Source organism: Hippichthys cyanospilos, chromosome 5 (genome assembly GCF_059441005.1).
Source record: "Hippichthys cyanospilos isolate Australia breed blue-spotted pipefish chromosome 5, RoL_Hcya_1.0, whole genome shotgun sequence".
Taxonomy (NCBI): Eukaryota; Metazoa; Chordata; class Actinopteri; order Syngnathiformes; family Syngnathidae; genus Hippichthys; species Hippichthys cyanospilos.
In genome coordinates, this window is record NC_142373.1 from 14,791,293 (window position 1) to 14,811,356 (window position 20,064).

The 20,064-nt window shown below is 43.9% G+C and overlaps 1 protein-coding gene across 10 annotated transcripts in view; it reads right to left on the reverse strand.

Moving 5' to 3' along the window:
• Positions 1-2,691: 2,691 nt before the first annotated feature.
• The window catches only part of tns1b (tensin 1b), a 50,384-nt gene continuing 33,011 nt past the window's right edge, over positions 2,692-20,064 (reverse strand). For 3 of the 10 annotated variants that reach the window (XM_088414285.1, XM_088414294.1, XM_088414287.1), the window contains exons 16-31: positions 14,077-15,486; positions 13,254-13,432; positions 12,752-12,890; positions 10,146-10,241; positions 9,820-9,846; positions 9,467-9,647; positions 8,346-9,343; positions 7,970-8,056; positions 7,750-7,878; positions 7,544-7,636; positions 7,384-7,461; positions 7,018-7,086; positions 6,572-6,740; positions 6,130-6,198; positions 5,781-5,810; positions 2,692-5,700 (exon numbers count right to left, since the gene is read on the reverse strand). In XM_088414285.1, the coding sequence (XP_088270411.1) occupies positions 5,562-5,700; positions 5,781-5,810; positions 6,130-6,198; positions 6,572-6,740; positions 7,018-7,086; positions 7,384-7,461; positions 7,544-7,636; positions 7,750-7,878; positions 7,970-8,056; positions 8,346-9,343; positions 9,467-9,647; positions 9,820-9,846; positions 10,146-10,241; positions 12,752-12,890; positions 13,254-13,432; positions 14,077-15,486 (3,893 nt within the window). In that variant the 3' untranslated portion in view covers positions 2,692-5,561. The remainder of the gene's footprint in view (positions 5,701-5,780; positions 5,811-6,129; positions 6,199-6,571; positions 6,741-7,017; positions 7,087-7,383; positions 7,462-7,543; positions 7,637-7,749; positions 7,879-7,969; positions 8,057-8,345; positions 9,344-9,466; positions 9,648-9,819; positions 9,847-10,145; positions 10,242-12,751; positions 12,891-13,253; positions 13,433-14,076; positions 15,487-20,064) is intronic. The other 7 variants (XM_088414293.1, XM_088414295.1, XM_088414291.1 and 4 more) reach the window with 6 other exon arrangements.

Below are 20,064 nucleotides of genomic sequence, written 5' to 3' on the forward strand. Positions count from 1 at the left end.
GCAGCTGCAGCTCGTCGTGAGCAAAGTCCACACAAATGGCCAAAGGTGAAAAGGTCGTCACCTCTCCGCCACTCTGTCTTCTCAGCGGCATTAAGCCCTGGGCCCCTCCCCCGTGGCTTTTAAAATCCCCTCAGGGTAGTGTGACAGCACCCGTGTCACAAGTGTGTACGTCAAGCCGCTCATGTCCACACAGCTGGGGGTGATTTACGGCGGGGGTCAAGGTCAGGGAGCAGATGGGCGTTTTTTTTGTGGGGGGGGGCGGGCATTTCATGCGGGCAGCAGGAGGCTTGATTCACTTTTTTTTTCTTCTACTTGTTCTAAACAACTGTCACACAAATGCAGTTTTGTGACATTAAGCCAACCAAAAATGCAAAGCAACATTCACATCGTAACGCCGACTGAGAACATTGCAAGATGTGCAAAAGAATCTAAAATCTAAAACAATTTTGATTTGAATAATATTTTCACCTTGAGTAATAGATGCCTTTTGAATTTGGTGTTTCCAAACTTTCCACTAGTACTGACATCTACCATCTACGAGCATTTTCAGTTGGTTGAAGGAGCCAATTGCAGCTTGCAGAGGCCTGACTTAATACAAACGCTCGTAACCCCGCCCCCCAGCTTAACGCCGCACTTTTCCGAAGCAGGTGCAAGAAACGTAGAGGGCGATGGGTGCTGAGTAAGCCAAACATGAATTTTGGGGGGCTCGCGACGGAATCCCTGCGACCGGGCCTTCTTGACCCCCTGACGTTGAAAGAGTGGGGGAGCACGGGGCTCCCAATGAGCACATGTTAGTCATCCACCTGCATGCTGACAGGCAGACGGGCCATGTCACAACAATCCCAAACAGGCCCGCGCCCTTGCATAACCTTAGCCGAGCCCCCGGCCCATTCCACATGACCCCCGGCGACCCTGCCAGCCATCTGTTACGGGAGGGGGAGGGAGACCGGGCCTTGCGGATTGCTAATAGGTACTGAGGAGCTTGTGACAGAATTTGCTGCCTAACGTCACATGCGCTGCTGCTTTTGGGGAAATGTTGTGGAAAGTACTGCTGGTATCGGAACTTGGTATCATTGACTATTGAAGAGTCGAGTACTCAAGTTGATTGTAAAAGACGTTGCTATTATTTTTGGTTTTACCGACTTTGCTGGGCTCTTACCTTGATATACGTGGTGCATTTATCGTGAAGGATATAGGAAAATGAAGTGTTGCAAACAGTCAGCCTGGAACATAAACCAACAGACGGACTTTCAGAAGAAAAGTGCAGGACGACAGAAACAGACACATAAAGGAGTTTATAAGTAAAGCAGCAAACGTTTCTTTAGAAGGGAGTGAGCTTCGGATTATGTTTGGTTCAATTAATAAGATATATTTCACTGTTTTTATGATTTGGGAAAAAATTTAATGAAAGCAAAAAGTGTGGAAAATATTATTGTATATCTTTTTTTTAAATATGCTAAGTCACATCCCAATTTACCTCAGATGGACAGGTCATGTTTCCCCTCCAAAATAAATATCTCTTCTGTAATTGCTTCTAATATGAGATTGACCTCCGAATATGTTGACCAACTTTCAAAAACAACAATGGGTGTGGCGCCATCTTTAGGTATTTTACGATATTACAGAAAGGGTACAAATCCACAAATAAATGGGATTAAGTTAAAACTAATTCGATTTCACGTACGATTTACACACAGGAAACCATGAGAGTAAAAAATGAGAAGACGGGCTGGAGTCATTGACTGTCCAATAGGGCAAGGCTGAGGAGAAGGTGTCAACAGGACAGCCACAAAGCAGGCGAAACATGAACCAGAAGCACACTCCGGTTTAAAGGATTACCCCCTTGTCACGCACCCTTGCCGGCCCCAAAATAGATCTTCTAATCCCCCTCCCCTGGACCCCAAAACTCGCACACACTGTTACCCCCGACCGTACAAACACACGCACACACACACACACACATTTCTGTATTTGTATTGAAGACACGGTGTGCCAAGGTGTGCGCGGTGTCCATTTGAAAGGCCCAATTCACAGTTTAATTGATCCAGCAGAAGAGAAAACAAGGCGCCGTTTGATTTCCCATTCCCCTTAGCAATCAACACCGCTCACTCTATACACGTACATTTACAAACTTAAAAAAAAAAAAACTGGTCATTTTTATGAAAAGGCAGATTCTATTAAGCTAATTTTTACACTTGCATATACAAAGATGTCCGAGGAAACTGCATTTTTCGTTAGAAGTCTCTGACGAAAAGGAAGCCAAAAAAGTGGAACGGCTGTCATCTTGTGGCTAAAATGTGACAGTGCAAATTGAAGACGGACCAAAAGAGTTGCTTGTAGGCAGGGGTTCTCAATATTTTGGGAGTCAGTGACCCCTTTTAGAAAAGGAAACATTCCAAGGACCCCCATTGCAAATGTTTTGCGGGCACAAAACAACAAAATAATTCAAGCCAAACATAAGCCGCATGGCTATATAGTAATGGAGCATATATTTTATCTTTCAATTTAGATAACTGTCAGCAACAACGAGGGATGCTCAGGATGTCACATTTCCTCAGGCTGAAATAAGTAATTTGTGTGAAGCTGGATGCTGAGTGAAGCTGAGTTGTATGCGGGACGTGCTAACCAGTCTGCCAAACCAAACCACCCCAAAATAGGTTGTTCCCTAATGTGAATTATTAAGACAAACACTTCTCTTAATTGACCCTCTTTTTTTAATTATTACTTTTCATCAGAAGTAGTAAATGCCATACATTTCATAGAGCCAACCAAATATGACAACACTTTTTATACACACTTTGAACAGTCCTACAGATTGATTGATGGGCCAAGGGAATGAATAAATTCCGTCCAATCCACTGATATCACTCAACGTGCACTTACAGGTAGAATTGCATCATTTTTGTTAGGGCGAAAAGTCTCGATTAATGGCGGTAGAACACCTTGCATGCAGTCTTTCGTTCATAAATACTGTAGAAAAATGCTAAAACATCTCACACTGTTTTTTTGTTTGATTAGTGCAGATCGTCAAACATACATGCATGAGTCGGTGGTAATCTCAGTCCTGAATGCATTTGTTCGAGTTTTTATTTTTTTTAACAGAGTTCAGGTGGTTAGTTTTTTTTTTTTTTTCGGGTCGGCTGTTTATGTAATGCTATCTGTCTGCCACAAGAGGGCATCTACGGGCTAGACTTGTCTTTTTTGAACTTTCCTGAGCCAAGGCACTTTTTCTAGAGAAAAATCTAACCATATATATATATATATATATATATATATATATATATATATATATATATATATATACACACACACACACACACACACACACATATGCACTGACATCTCGTGGCGTAGATAGATTAACAAAACTACATTATATGTAGAAAATAAACTATTGCTGAACGATAACTTTTAAAAGTGTCGCCATACAGTGGTTGGGAAGCACGAGACCAACCCGATGCTTTTGGAAGGTAAAGAGTCATAGTCTCCACATTCTGAAGAAATAGAAGCAGCATTTCTTCTGCAGTTAAGTGCTCGACATGGACAATGATTATGTTGGCATTTTGTTACAATAACTAAATGTAGGACCCATACAGAAAATCGATTATTTGATGCAGAAAAAAATAAAGTATTAAAATAAATCTGTGGTACACTCGCTTTACACCCTATATTTGTGTGTATATGAGTGTACACACACACACACACACAAGTATTCTGTTCTTGTTTCAGTCATCTTTTTACATAATACATGTACACAAGAGAGCAATGAGCAACAAAGCCAAATAAATATCTTCACTGAAGGTTTTCTTATATAGTTCTGAGTGTGTATATATATATATATATATAATAGAGCTTACTTTTGGGTAGGGTGTGAATGTATAGTTTTGGCCAGCTAGTGCAGCACTATAAACAGATTACAAACAGAAAATAAAATCAACAACAGTGTCACGGGACAGTGCTTTTCTATAAAGCTGCTTATATGCATAGAGAAAATACATTTTTACTTTACAACTGCATATGATAAAATAGCATTGTGAGTGGTGCACTTATTGAGTTTTCAGTGATAAGGGCAGCATTTTAGGCTATTCTACTATGCCAAACAAGCAGGAATTTTGCACATCTGCTTCAGATATTTCAGAAATCTTGAAACACATCATGTTTTTTTTGTTTTTACTTTTTTGTTTGTGTTTTTAAATAAAAAATGCGTTTTATGTATAAAAAAGACAGGCACCAAAAGTCTATGAAGAACAGTCCTACCCATGAAGGCAAAATATTTACAAACAGCACATAATTGGGCTGTTTAAAAAAAAATGGAAAAAAAGACCCCTGTAGCATTTTTTTTTCCATTCAGTCAATGGTGCATCGTTGACCTACAGTATCAGTACATATACATTGAAACAATCCAGCAGCCAGTTTTGTTTTTACAGAAGAACACTTGCAATCCTCTCACCCATTGCTCAAGCCCTGACCACTAAAAACAACAACAAAAAAGTCTTTGGTTGAGCGCTCAGAAAGTTCAGATTTACAATCCAACAAGATCACACAACTTGACTTTTTCCTTTCTCAAACAAAAAAATCAGAAAAGTCCCAGGCGCTGGGCGTGTGGGTGAGCAAATGTGGCGCACCTTGCTGAAAAACAGCAGCACGTGAAGCCTTTCACGTGGCTCCCTTCATTCCCTTCATTCCAAAACCCAAAGGAAAAAGTACTCCGCCTGCTGTGTTTTTGTTTTACAAAAAATGAGGGCTAATAGAACAAAATAGCCCAGGAAGTCATTTGAGGCGGTAAAAGCCTAAAGTGTTGGGTAGGAGTTAAGTTTAACCTGGGTTGTAAAGGAGATTCTTCACCGCATGTTCATTCGCATGCAATTTTTTCCTCCCCTAAAATCATGTTGCACACGATAGGCCATTTATGTTTTAAAGGCAGCAATTATAACAGGAAGTTGACATATATCACTGAAATATCACTGTTTGTGGAATATTTACGAATACAACTAATCAATCACCAAATCAAAAATGTTGACTCACCGTTTAGAAATATATATATATATATATATATATATATATATATATATATATATATATATATATATATATATATATATATATATATATATATATATATATATATATATAATAAATGGGGGCAAAAAATGATTTTTTTTCTTTGACTCAACTATTTGATTGATTAATCTAAAAATATCAGCGGTATGGATTCATGATGTCCAGCTCAAAACAAACTCCAAAGATTTTGTACATGCTCTATGACGCCAAGCAAAGGTTTCCCTTGTGGGGAGAACCTTAGCGCCTCCCTTGCCATTGTCCGTCCCAGCCACGCCCACTTTCCGCACTTCCGCAGATCCATTCGGGAGTCCGTCCGAAAAGAAAGGCACAAGCAAGATTCGCAGCTGCAAAATGTGCTTCCACGCAACCGAGCATCGCTAAGCGTCCACCGAGGAAAAGGGCGTTTGACCCACGCTCGAAGGAGGGAAAGAAGGAAGCAAAGAAAAAGTCCCCCCCCCCCCCCCCCCCACCAAAAAGTGCCAGGGTTAGCTGGAAGGCGCTTATCGCTTTTGCGACGTAACCATCCTGGTGACAAAGTTGACGATGGCGCTGGCGGGCTGCTCAGGGTCCATCTCGGCAAAGAGGTGGCTGACGTTGTCCGTTGTGCTTCCCTGTTTACGCGCCACAAATCCAAACAACCTGCAAAGACACACGGTGCCGCAGCGCGTTCAACAAAGAACTTTTCCCGCATGGAACGAGAGCTTGACTTTCTCACTTACTTGGCGTTGCCCCCCTCCGGCTTCTTCCACCTGCGAATATTTCAGACAAATTTGTTGAAGACATGGAGTTGTGATCGCAACATTGAATTGCTGTCACCATGCACTTATAGGCTTGGGCCCGTTATGCTTTAATGGCTTACGATGATTATCAAGTACCGCTAATACTGTCCACCAATGGGGAAAAAATAAATAAATAAAAAAACACTCTTCCCTCTTCAAGGGGACTTCTTAGCAGTGCATAAAAAAATTGGCCTTTTTGAAAGTCAGTGCCTTTCAATGAACTTTTTTTCCTCCTCCTCAAGCAAACATTCCAAATGATCATGCCAGCAGAATTTGTATGTGTACTCACTTTCGGTCCTGGGGGTCAATATCACAGAATGTGACAGTGTTGAATGGGTAGTGGCGCCGGAAGAAAAGCCTAGAAAAAATAAACACAATTGCCATGTAACACTGAATAAAAGCCCAGATCCGGGTGTGATGGTCCTATTTGCTTTACTTATTACATCAAAAATGTGAATGGGTTTAAATAATAATTAAAAATAAGAAAAGAACCAAAATAAGATAAGTAAAATTCATCCTATTTCGCTTTTCTCCCACGTACAGACTTTCGAAAAGATCCATCAGATCTGGTTTTGCTGTTTCGTTTTTTTTGGTCAGTGGCAAAAGTAAGAGTACACAACAGAAAGTACGACAAAACTGCAAATGGATGATGCAGTGCAACAGCAACAACAAAACCCAAACTGTGAACAGGCGTGAGTTGAGCGTAGGGCATAGAAATCAGGCGAACATACTTCCTCTGGTTGTCGGTCAGCGTAATGCCTTGCGAAGACACCTTGAAGTGCACCACTGTGGCGGCGTTGGCGGCGGTGGCCGCCAGAGTCTCTGATATGGCCTTGGCGATGGCCTGGGGACCCGTAAGCGACTCCATATCCACCGAGTTGATGTAGAGCACGTTGCATGCTGGGATTGAAAGCAGACGGCATTGGAAAGGGTCACTCGGGAGCAAAAGTCCTTTGGGGACCGGGAGACTCATTTGTTTTGACTTTCAATGAAAGCAATCTTCTACTTAATCACATGTCAAAGAAACGGTCACCCGTCAATACAAACACAGAAAGTCTCACTATTAGCCGGGAAGGACTAGAATGTTCGTTACGTTCCCAAAAATAACCGGACGTGGGCTTGGGAATGGGAATGGGATGCGAGCGGACAAGTGTGAAAGTGGGGCTGTGCCACGTACCTGCTCCTTGTTTCAGTCGCTCCGCCAATGCATTGCTCTTCACAACTTCTGGCTCTTCCTCTACAAGATCTACAAAATGGGACAGAAGGCTGTTGTTTTAGATGGTTAATAGTTTGCAATTCCATATTTTATAATGAAATAATACATAATTTAGTTGGGCAACTATCTGTATGTGGCACAATGACATTTTTGCAGGTGGATCATTTAAGTTTGGCTTTGATTTCATAAATGAAAGGTACTTAAAAAGGCATTTTAATTAAGCCTATGCACAACTAGCTCTTCATCATTTCAGTCTTTTTCTTGCATCTATAGTTAGTATCGACTGTTGTGACACTGGGACGTGTGCAGCCACAGAAATGCACAAACCCGTGGTGGGGATGAGCAGCTTGCAGGGCAGGGCCAGAGGAGTGATGGCATGTTGGTAGACCAAGGCTGACAAACAGCCTAAAAGCAGACAAACAAAAACATCTTTTGCTCATTTTTGCGCACACAAATCAAGAATGCAGGCTAGCAAGTTTGCACTCACCAAAGTAGGGCTCATTGGGACACCCTTTGAGTTTGACTCCTTTGGGGCTGCTCTCGATCAAAAAGTGCCTCACCAGCTCATTGCTGATGTCACCTGTGAGACCAAAGACAGCAAAAACCGTGAGACGCCTTTATGTCCATGCCGTGAAGACATATTGCTCTGTCTGCCCAACACGGGATTAGCTGTAAGCTTTGTTGTGGCCTAACCTTTCTTGTTTTGATGCACCGAGGGCGGGGGAGAGGCCACCTTCATAGCCAGGCCATAAGCCCCCTTGAATGAGTGGCTGTCCCGGATAACGAAAGCTCCGGGTTCTCTTTCTCTCAGGACACTGATTGCTGGAATACAGTGGATTGTTTCACATAGTTATTTTAAAAAAAAAAGAAAAAAGACTCGTGATTTCGGATATCAATAGTCCGTGTCACTTACCTTGCTCTCGGGATATGTCGGGCTTGTACCAGAATTTTGACGTATCTTGCACAAACTTGACATTCAGCCTACTTTCAGAACTCCCGTCTGCAAGGAAACGCGATTTGACACATCATTAGGCTTGTAGCGATAATTACTATAGAGTAGATTGCCTCTAATTGCATCGTATCAATGCTAATGTCTACAGTTTCATTTTTTCACAACTACATTGCTTATTCATGAAAACGTTCACTACACTCGCTTGGAACTTAAAAAGACTTGCGACAGGCCCCAAATACTTTGAAATTAATAGGGAAACCGTGGAGCATACAGTCTGTGTGGCTGCCTTGAAATCGCTCCACTGTTTGTTTGTAAAAACCAGACGAGCGCTTCTTACCTGGCATGTTGAAGCGTGAGAAGTCTGAGAGGGTATGGAAGTATCCGGGGTTGCTTCCTACGCCCGCCGAAGACAGCGTTCCATTGGGTCTGTCGCCGCTCGACATGCGCCTCTTTTCAGGAAGCTGAGGTTGAAAAGCGGGCACGGCATTTGCGTGTCGGAAGCCCACGCCGGCAGTCGTCATTCCGGCCTCCTGATAGAGAGCAGGCGAAACGGGGAAGGAGGGCGTCGGTGGTCCTTGGTAGCCCGAGGAACTGCTTTGTCTTGACAGGTTGCCGTGCCGCTCATCCGGAGTGGCGTAGCCGCTGTGCACGGGGTGTCGGTCTAAACTGGGGCTCCTTTGAGACACCGATGGGTGTCTGCCCAACACCGGACTTCCATGCGACTGGGAAATCGACGGATGTCTGCTTATTACGGGACTGCTTGGAACGGGTTGTCCCAAGGACGCTTGTCTGCAGAGGATCGGGCTCGGTTGAGACCCTTGTCCTGCCGAGGCCTGTCGGACCGGTGCTTGACCACTCAGACTTCCCTGAGACTGATGGCGTCCCAGGATAGGACTGCCGCTGGATCCTGGTAGGCCCGTCTCAAAGCCATTCACGGCAGATACTTTTGGACCAGTGACGTAACCTTCCTGATAAGCACCGGGGAGCTTCTCCATCCCGGCACTGTCTGTGGATTTGGTCAGGATACATGCCCGCTGCTGCAAGCGGGGACTTTCGGGGCTACCCGCAGCCTTGGGAGCTTCTTGACTCGCATCTGAGCCCACGTAGCTCCTGCTTTGGGTGTTAAGGCCCAGACTGGACACTACTGGAGAGGCGATGCCGAGGTAGGCGGACGTCGGGGGAACGGAATCGAGATGAGCGGATTTGGGAGAAGCGGGTGCTTGGTATAAGGACGTTGGAGTGGAGTATGCGCTTTCTGCAGTCTGAGTGTGCAAATTGGAATCAGTAGTGGCTTGGGACGGAGTGCTCAAGTTGCTCTCTGCTGAGGCCCCATCGCTGCGAGGGAATTGAAAAATCACAGAGACAAGGGGTTCCCCCGGTCACTTCTGTGACAGTTACGTTGAAATGTCCATATTTTCATTAAGCGGCCTTGGACTGGACTTTCACTTCAGTACTCACCCTTGCGAGCTGTGGACGGGACTGCTACTGGACAATGGTGAGTTGAGGGCCCGGGAAACAGGACTTGGACTTCTCTGTTGCTGTACAGGGTCTGCTTGAGGACTAAGGCTTCGGGGTGTCGTGGCTTGCTCTCCGCCTGTCACTGCTGACCTTGCAACGGACTCCACGTAACTTCTGGCTGCTGAAGGTGAGAGAATGGCTTTTAAGATCAACGGCAACTTTCTTTATTGAGTTCTTAGGAACGTTAAAACAGTATGCTGAATGATTGTGGCTGCGGTTGAAAGTTGCTATTGGACAGAGTGAATGACAAAATGATCTGGCATGAACGGGGAGATCTCATCTTTGATGCTTACCTTCTTCGTCCTGAATGTTCTCGTCATCTGAGAGGCATCATTGGAAATAATTCAGAGAGACAAAACATTGTAACGACGTCGCACACAGGGCCAAGCAAACTCCCTGTGACATGAAATGTCTGTATCTGGGCCAATTATCTCACACAGTGTTGAAGCATGCTGACCGCCAGATCATCCTACTTCATAACATACTTCATAACTGCAACTTTCTGTTGTCATTTCTGACATTTGATTTTGTGGATCAATCACAGGACACGCATGCATTGGACAATTTAGAGTCTTCAGTTAATCAAGCATGCGTGTTTCAGAGAAAGTGAAAGTCCAACCTGAGCCGGTTTGATTGAGAAGGAAATCCGCCGGGTTGTGGGGTTTTAATCCCAGGGCTGACAGCGGAGTCTTGGCCAGACCTGGAGGTGAGCGACCTGAAACCAATGAAAAATGACCAACTGTTAGCAGCAGACATCTAATATGACAGCCACTTAGTTGTGGCGGCACAGATTCGCTACTTCCAGAAGCAAATGTCCAAAACCTACCAATTAACTGTGTCAAATAATGGTCTAGATTGGCTGGTAATGAATTAAATTAAGTATGAAAGTAATTGATTACTTTGAGTAATCAGGAATTTAAGTGTTAAAGTAATTAATTCATTTAGATACTAAAATCAACTTTAGTAATTATGTACTGTATTATGTTCTGTATTTAAGAACTAAATTAATTGCTTGAGTATTTAACTACTTAGGGTAATAAAGTGAAAAGTAATGAACTTAAATTGATTATTACTTTTGCACCTAAAGTAATCAATTTAGTACTTTAGTTCTTAATTGCCTAGACCAGGGATACTCAATGCGTCGCCCGCGCTCTACCTGTCGACTGCCTAGCTATTTCGGTAGCTCAAATGACCAATCTCTAAAAAAATATATATATATATATACATTTTAAAAATTAATGTTGTTCATTTAGTAATTATTAAAAGTAATCAATTACTTTAGTGCTTAATTCAATTTCTACCAGCCTATTTTTTAGATCCTGCTTTAACCAACCACTTAAAAAGTAAATAAAATTAGCAGCTGGGATTAAACGTTTGGACCAGACACATTGGCAACCGAGACATTGACTCAGGTTGTGCTCATGCTTCATGCTCTGATGGAGGGAGCAAAACATGCACCGGCTGTGACATCACATCGAACTGGACAATTGAAAGTTCAACACACTTTTACAGTCTCCTGTCAAATTACGGATCAAATTCACCCATGTCGTGTGAAGTGTAGTATGCTGGGCGTACCCCACCTTTCACCCAAGGTTGGGGTTTCAAAACCATCCGATGGCTCTCATCCAAAATGGCAGCAGCCAAAATTCAAATGCAGATTGACAACAGAGCAGCAAAAGTAGCAGCGAGGACTTTAACGCATTTTAACACCGTCATTAGAATACTGCGACGTCAATGTTTGTGGGTGGCATTACCCCTTTCGGACCTCCACTTTACCAGAGCTGCTCTTATGTCGCTCTCCTGCCAAAGGGGGGTAAGGCTGGGATAGGCTACAGTACATAAGCTAAAGCGGGGTACACACGTATCAGAAATTCATTTGAGAATGATAGTCCACTTTTCAAATGTGAAAATACCTTCCGTAATGGATGTGTTGTCATAGGGAATACCCACATTTTAGGGTGTGTAAATGACACATTTGAGTGGACATACTGTATGCTTGAGAGAATAAGGCCCTGTAGGTGCAATGAGCACATGCGCTGTCACCTGTCGGGGGGGGGGTTCTGACATTTCAAAATAATCGGTTCAGACGGCAAACCGCGGTATTGTGTGTACCCCGCTTTCAGCATCACTCGGGCAAGGGGGGCAAGCAGGAAGGGGAGGTGGAACAATTGAACATGACCGACACGGGACAAAGGAAGCCGGGAAAAGTGGCGTGCATTTCCCACTTACCAAAGCCAAACATTCCCCCTCTCAACTGTGGGCTGTGTCGGCACCGGTCAAAGTGGACACTTGTGATTTGTTCTGTGGACTGGGCTTAAATGAATTGAGCAAAATAGCTGGTGTCACATGCACCACTTGACTAATAGTGCATCATTCACAAGTTTTGCTATTTACAGCAAAACTGTTTATAGCGGACACAAGTTAACGACGTTTGGTGAAGGTCAAGAAAATCAAGGCGACCGGCCCAAAACTGCGACAGAACATCACAAGACGTTGTTTTTCCACAACTACAGTACATTTCCATTATCCACCCTAACGCCTGAAAATGTTAGTCCCATTTCAGAAAAGAACAGTCAATTCAAACACTGCTCAAAGTGGAGATTGAACGATTTTCAACTGAGCCGATTATCAAGGCTGATATTTGGCACTTTAACAAATATCGGCATCGGCCTCTTGGAAAAAAAAAAAAAATGATGGGAAATGATTAAAATTGTATTAATTTCAGGGAACTATTTCTTTAAACTGTCATGTAATGTTATGAATAGAACCTGAAACCTTCAGTTTTTGTTTGAAAACGAACATAATTTAAATGTTTGCATTTGTTTTATGTTGACATTTTGAGAACTTCATTTAATGTCAAAATTGTAGGATGATATTTACTTGTATAAGCTGTCACTGAACTTTTTCACACATGCGGAGAGCTCCCTGCACTTTTTGTTCTAATAACAATTAAGCTTTATATTGTTTACAATGTATATTAAAAATGAACAGTGCAAATCTGAAAACTCGATTCAATAAACACGGCTAAAGAGTTTCAAAGAACTTATGTTAACATTTGTATTAAGTTTAATTACACCTTGAAAACCAGAAATGTAAACTATGTAAACTAAATGTAAACAAATTCTAAAGCAAAAGTACTTTGGGGTGAAATATTGTACTGTGAAATATTGCCTAATGAACCGGGTATGCCTGAGCTCCACAGCGCCAGCCAGAGGGAAGACTTACACAAGTTGAAGTAAGGGGTTTGCGGCGAGGTGGGGAAGGCGGGGGTTTGGGGAAGCGCCTCACCACCAACTGTGGGAGGGGGACTGGCGGGCCCACCCTCCAGCTCCTCAAAGGCTTCCCGGTAGCTGTGCATGTGTCTCTGAGGAGGCAAAAATACAGACCCATTCAACAAACAGAAACATGCAATGACGAAATGTGGAAAAAAAAGGCTGGTCCTGCGTAGCTGCGTCCAATGGGGCTCATTTTCCTGGTGGGAGCTAGCCCAAAAGTCATTTGCTCTAACTTTTCCAGGGGGCACTGACTTATTAAGCACACTGTCGCCAGAATACACTATACAATTCTGTGACATCATAGCTCTGGAAAACCTGAAGACATGACCGCGGGCGATTCAAACTCCAGAGAATACGTTCAGAATGTAATTACATGCAGAATTACTTGTTACTCCAATTCCAAGAAGGCCCTGAAAATCCATAAAAAGCAAACACGCTACGATTATCTATACCTCCTTTGGCCTTCCGCCAGGGTTCATGGCGATGGCGTTGACAAACTCCGGAGAAACGCAACGAACAGGAGACCGAACAGGGACCTCCGGGGAGGAAGCGTCCTCGGTACCGTCGCTCGTGATTCTACGGCGAGACACACACTCGGGCTCATCCTGAGAAATGGTACGGGAGTGGACACCTGTGAAGGGATGAAAAGAAGTAAGCTCAAATTCCGCAGAGGGTACACCTTGGACTGTTAGTCTTTGGGGATGCTCACTGCTTTCTTAAAGTCGCTGACTCATTGACAACTAATCAGTTATCAAAATAATTGGCAACCAGTTTATTCATCAAACTGACCCAGATTTCATTGTTGCTGATCTTGAGTAACAGTGAAAAATAGGGTTAAACTAGCACAATCAGCTGTTAGACTTGGAAGGCAAGATGCTCCAATGCAGATGGACGGACTACAACGTGCAAGCACACTTCAGAAAGCTGTTGCAATAGGATGAGAGAACAAACCTAAAACCAAGCGAGAAGAGGAAGAAGAGGAAATTCTGGAGGTGAGCCTTTGGGTGTGTGCGGTATATTCTGGGTAAACAAACAAATGGCGATGAAAAAGAAAAGATGATGAGGACAAGAGTAAGATGTGGCAGCTCATAATGGTCGGATGTGCTTTGGCGTTTGGGGTGGCTGCTGTGAACTTGGCCCGTTCCTGTTTGATAAACCACGTCTTTTAAGAAAGACATTTTTCAGTAAAATCTATCATGCCAATAGAGTCAATAATTGGCCTAAAGACCTGTTTAGCACCGGGATTTAGATTTAGTTTGAGATTAGTGTTTTTACCTGCAACTCTTTGAGCCACCAGTCCTTCAACATTGAAGACTTCATCCGGTTCACAGTCCCCAGAGGTAGGGAAAGTCGGTCCAGCACTTGAGCTTCGTTGGGGGTCAAAGACCTCAGTGGACTGCGACAAAGAACTTGGCTGGAAGGCGTCGGTCGCCGCAAGCCGGGGCTGACCAGTCTCGGAAGCCGGTGAGGACGGGCTAGCCCCGGTGGTTCTCAGTCCAAAGGTAGGGGCAGATTCTGGTGTGCTGGGTTTTACGGGCGATCGCTGGCTGGACATCGAAGGAGGGTCCACCTCATAGATAGGCATGCTTTGGTTCTGAGAGGAGGACGGCTGGGCAGTGACAACACCGGCTTCCCCCAGAGGAGCACTTTGGGACTTTGGAACGAAGGAACGACTCGGCTCCAAATCCAACATGAGAAGATTGAGCGTCTCTATAGATTTCTCAATCTCTTCCTGCGAAGCACTATGGCGATGAGGGAACTGCGGAAGACTCTGGTGAATCGGCGTCCCGAAAGTGAGCCCTTCAGTTACAGGCTCCTCTGGCACACCGAAGCGTTGCCAAATATTGAGACCGCGTTGGACGGCGTCCCTGCTACTGGTGGTGCGGGTGGGAGCCGGCGGCATAGATTGAGTATCCGCACCAAGCGACTGTGAACGGTATAGATTCTGAGTTGCCACATAAGTTGAATTAGGGACCGAATCGTGACGAGTCAGTGTAACGGGCTTGTCCGTGAGGCAAATTGGTGATGGCATTATTTCCACTGGACTTTCTGCAACGCTACGCTCCAGGTACGGCACATGGTCCTGCCCATTGATGACAGACTCGGACTGGTAGTAGAGATCGGCCGGCGTGGCTCGGCCGTCGGTGGAGGAGAACGTCCCCAGACTGTCCACGCTGTTTGCCTTTTGACTGCTTGGTAGCTCGTCATCTAAAATGTCCGTTTCACGCTCGATGTTGCGGTGACCGTTGACATGGACCTGAGCGGGCACCCGGTGGAGGATCCCACCGACGGCAGAGGTTGGCGAGGCGTGGTAGCCCTGGCGATGCATGGGCCCTTCCAGTCCACCCAGGAGCTGTTCCAACTCCTGTTTCTCTTGCGGGCTGATGGGCTGCTGCTGCTGCTGGTGATGGACTTGCGGTACCTCCTCGACGGTGGAAACGGTGGGCAGGTTGACGGTAGGATTAGGATGGACTGTTGTCGCTTCGTCAGTCCGGTCTGTTTTAATTGAGGCGGTGGAGTTTCCAGAGTCACTGCTCACAGACAAGGCGTGGTCAATCGCAGGCAGGGTGTGTTCGATAGCAGTGGGTGGGAGCCCATTAACCGTGACGGTGCCATCGACGGACTCTTTTTTGCGCACTTTGGCATAGAGACTCCCATCCAAAGGTCCCTGGGTGTGGATGACCTCTGAAACAACAAGAACAAGAGAAGATGGTCGCAGTCAATTTGTAACATCTTTTGAAAGCTCTGTTTTGTCCTCACTTTATTGCTTCCGCCACACATTATCTCTAACGTGTGAGGGGGCGACTGCTCCTTGCGGTGCAGTGAAACAGTCAACAGCTTGGACAAAGCTGGTCAGACTTTCAGTCAATCAGCTCATATGCACTCCTACAAGATGTGTAATTGGATCCCGGCGTGGCATCGACCAGTAAGGCCAGGAGTTGTATTCCACTCTTGCCCTCATTGGTCAATGTTTTACAAGGAGCTAGTCACGTGTCTTGTAGGAGTGCCTATGAGCTGATTGCATTTCGCGGGGCAGTTTTGTTCCCCATTAATCGCGAAAAATGAGAAAACATTGAACTGCTATTCTCCAGTGGTTCTCAAACTTGTTAAGGAGTAAGCACTGTGTTAAGTTATATAGGGAGAGAGTGTACGCATTGCCAGAACAGCCTAATTTAAATATTGGCTCACGTCCGCTTCTTCTGCTAACTTCAGGAAATGAGCAAGTTCTGTGGCACGTGGTGTGGAAAAAATGATTCATCGCAGAAGGTGGCTTCGTGCTTCATTAAGCCAATTAAAGAAATGTGTGGCATCTGAACCCTGCCAAGGGATACATTTCTTGTTAATTAATTTCATACTTAGAGTAAGTGAGTGTTGAAAATGAGCATCTGATACTAATCACTGAATGCAAGAATTTAAATTAAGCCGTTTGTGCTCAATGAACCCAGCAAAAGAAAACACTAAAGCATTCCTGGCTTTATTTCTTTTTCCTTTGACATTTTGAAATACATTTTGTTGTTTTGTTTTTGGTCGCGGAATCTAAAACTGATCTCAGGTCTTCTGTCATGTCAAGTTTCTGACCTATAAGGATGTGTGTTTCCTGAAAAATATCCAATAACTGAAATATAAATCAACATAAAAAAAAACATAAATCATTGACATATAGAATATTGGTGAAGCAATATCCCGCTATACTCTCTCTAATTCAGGAGCTCAATCCAAATGTGATTCAAAGCGTTCAAGTGATCAGTCTCCTCATCCAATTTTGGAAGGAGATTGGCCTACCTGTCGAAGCGGTGGAAGACAGCCCAGAGCTAAAACGGGGATACGTAAAATGTTGAAGTCCCCAGTGAGGTACATGTGCTCGCTATTACGATCTTTGGGGCCTGTCACCGATCGCTGCCCCGTCTCCTCATCTCCCCGTCCCGCTCCCCCCTGCCCTGCCGTCTGTCCGTGTGGCTCTAGAGCGCTCCAACTCTCACTGACTCGTGTGGGAGGTCCCTGGCAGCTTTTTGCTAGGGATGCACAGGGCTGGTGGGAGGGTAAGTGTGTTGACCGCTTGGGAGAAGGATATAAGCCCGTCAAGGTCTTGCAAAGCCACTGCGCTGAACCGAGCAGGACTATAGCGCATGTTAATGTGGTCATTGACATTTCCGCAAGCATGCCCACTCGTAACTGAGCAACGAAAAGAGGGAGAATGCCATCCATTCTGCTCAAGACAGATGAAGGATACTGTACATATCCCCAAGCCTCCCTTCTCTTATAATAAATCTTAGCAACATATACTGCGTAATGTTCTTGGGCCAATATGAGGCAGGGCTTGTTTGCTTAGCCAAAGGAAGAAAGAAAAGGATTGCATTGTTGGTGTTGATAACGCTTAAGATGAGCACAGGTTTCAAGATGAAAAGCTACTTTTGGTGCTGGTGTTGGTGCTGCTCTTATTTCTAAATGCATGTTTAACCTGTGTTGAAGGCATGATGTTGCTGTGACGAGTCAGTTTGAAAAAAAAAATTAGACAAAGATTTTTAAAATCTTTCATAGACCATTTTTCTGTGTAAATATCTTAAATATCTGGCCTATGCATAAGAGAAATAGATTTTCTGTTAAATTGCACCCATGCACCATCTGTAGCGCCCTCAAATACCCCTAGAGTTATGCATACAGTATCCTCATTTGAGAACTAATGTAAAAAAAACAGTAACTAAATAAACAAGATGAATGCAGCTCAGTTTTTCATTTGATACTGTACTTAACGAAAATATTCAAAATATTTATGACTGCATTCTGTGTTTGGAGATATTTTGATTAGCTGCCATAGGAACGGAGCTCTGTCAAGAAATGAAGACACCGCTGTTTAGTGTCGGAGCTGACGGTGCACTGACATCACCCACGTCTTGTACGCATCGCCATGCAGGAACTTTGCGTGTGTGGACCAGCACAAGGCAGAACAAGACAGCCTTTGTCACGGGCAAAAATAACGAAGCCTCTCCAAGGGGTGAGCAAAATCACTTTCACAATGGTGGACAACAACAAACAGATCATTTCCAAAAACTCACTGCCAGTGAGTAGCCAATACAGTTATTTTTTTTTTTTTAAGTTTTCTCATCATTCTTTGTTAAATAAATGGGTATCTGTCAGTGACTGGCCAAAAGACTGTCCATCAGTCGTTTTCTTTTTATATCGAGTAATGGGTTTACGTATTCATCAGTTAATGTCTTTGCTTTTCAGATGTGACTCATGAGTGGGGCTGAGCAAAAAAAAAATTGTGAAATTGAGGTTTTGCAAAAGTGGGAGACTGCTGGTTAACAAGGCATTAGTGTTTACAATAGATGATAACTACTTCATCGTGGTACTTAAGCAAGCTATACACTACCTATCAATAATATCAATATTTTTTTGCACAAGCTATGAATGTTAAATTTAATTAAAAATTGTTTAAAATTGATTAATAAATCAAACCTCTTTTAAATAAATGATAGTTAGGTTTATTGCTTCAATTAAAATCTATTTAGATCATAAATGTCAAAAATGACTGCAGCAACAAAATAGAGATTATGTTTTTTTTCCATATCACCCAGCCCTACTCATATATGTGTGTAGATTAGTACTTGATAAAATGGAATTTGTGCAGGCAAAGGCAGTGAACCAAAGAGCAAGAGAAGACGGGTGCGTGATGTGTTTGTGTGCTTCTCATACTCTCCGGGGGATCCATTTTTTTTCACCGCCCCATCCAACTTGCACTACTTAAGAGGGGAATGTCTGCCAGTCTGACCCAAGAGCTTTTGTCAGTTGCGTAACAAGTGGAGAGGGTGGACCGTGACGGTTTCGGCTGGAATGACCACTCGGCTACGCATGCTCTTTGTCAGACAGGCAAAAAGAAAACATAAATCTTGATATAAAATCGAGTGAATATTTTCAGCTGTGTGCTAAGCGGTCCCACCTGGGCGTCCCATATCCTCTTGTCTAGACAGTTTCAGATAAAGCTTACATACAGTACAAGCATTACTAAGGACACACACAAAGTGTGAAGGGTGTGGTGCGACGCCGGATATTTTCGGGTTGTAAGCGGGGGGCTGCTGGTGCAACTGTGTGACCTTTTAATCTCTCAACTATGAACTGTGAACTCTGTGGCAACAGAACCCCCGTTAGCTGCGGAAATAGCACGTGCCTTACATTGACAAACACGCGCACCACATCTTGAGGAAGTCTGTGTATGTGTGTTGGGAGGGGCGATTTCAACAGATGGGGGCTTGCCTCCCAAGCACAAGTGTTCCAGTGATAATGACAAGGGTTGCGACTGTTGTTAACAAACACAAGCTCTTCGGGATGGACAAGAATACATCCTGCACATTCAAATTCTGGAATTTAAAAAATGGCAAGCTTCACATACAGTATTATGGGGTGTTGAAAGTTGAAGTTAATGCTAAAATAAACAAGATTCTAACCCTAACATCTAACCCTAGCGCCTAACTCGAGACACAGTGAAATTAAGTTTCACTTTGCCGATCAAATCCGTAAGCAAAAAAGGGCCTTGGTAAGTGTAAGTAAAGAACAGGATTCAAAATGACTTGAGTTTATTAAATATTCATCAAGGACTCACTCAATCAATGTTTCAGAGTGCACTTAGCCTCCAATGCCATTGGAACGAAGGTTGCTTGAAAAGTGGGCAGGAGAAGAGCAAAAAATAATGATCGCTAATGATCGCCTTTTTTCGCACACGATACAAATGTTACGGTAAAATAAATATACATTATTGTTGTCTGAATATTTTGCAGCACAAACATTCAGCGGCCCTTCCTCTCAAGATCTGCATGGCTTCCCTTTGGCATTTTCAGACAGACTGGCTGAGTCAAACGACAGAGGTGGAGAGTGTCTGGCCCGCAGCTGTGTCCACGGAGAATCCAAATACCACTCAAGCATTCCCAGAAAACACCCATGACAAAATTGCAGCTGAAATGCAAATGCTTATTTTGATAAATCAACCGAAAACAACGTAATCACTGGCTGCCGTTTTGGAGAATTCTGACATGACCTCATATCTAAAATGAGACATGGGTGTCATCTACTGGTGATAGCGCATCAGTGAAGTTATTTCCACGTTTGAAATTTACAGTGGTGTAGCGTTAAACGTGACCCCGTCCACCCCAATTGAAAAACCTCATCAACAAGTATTCTTGTCAATGGCAGCGGATGAGAGTTAAAGGGATGGTATGTAAGATTTAGACCGTTTTTCACTACGGACAGCAGGAGGAGCTGCAGGTGCTG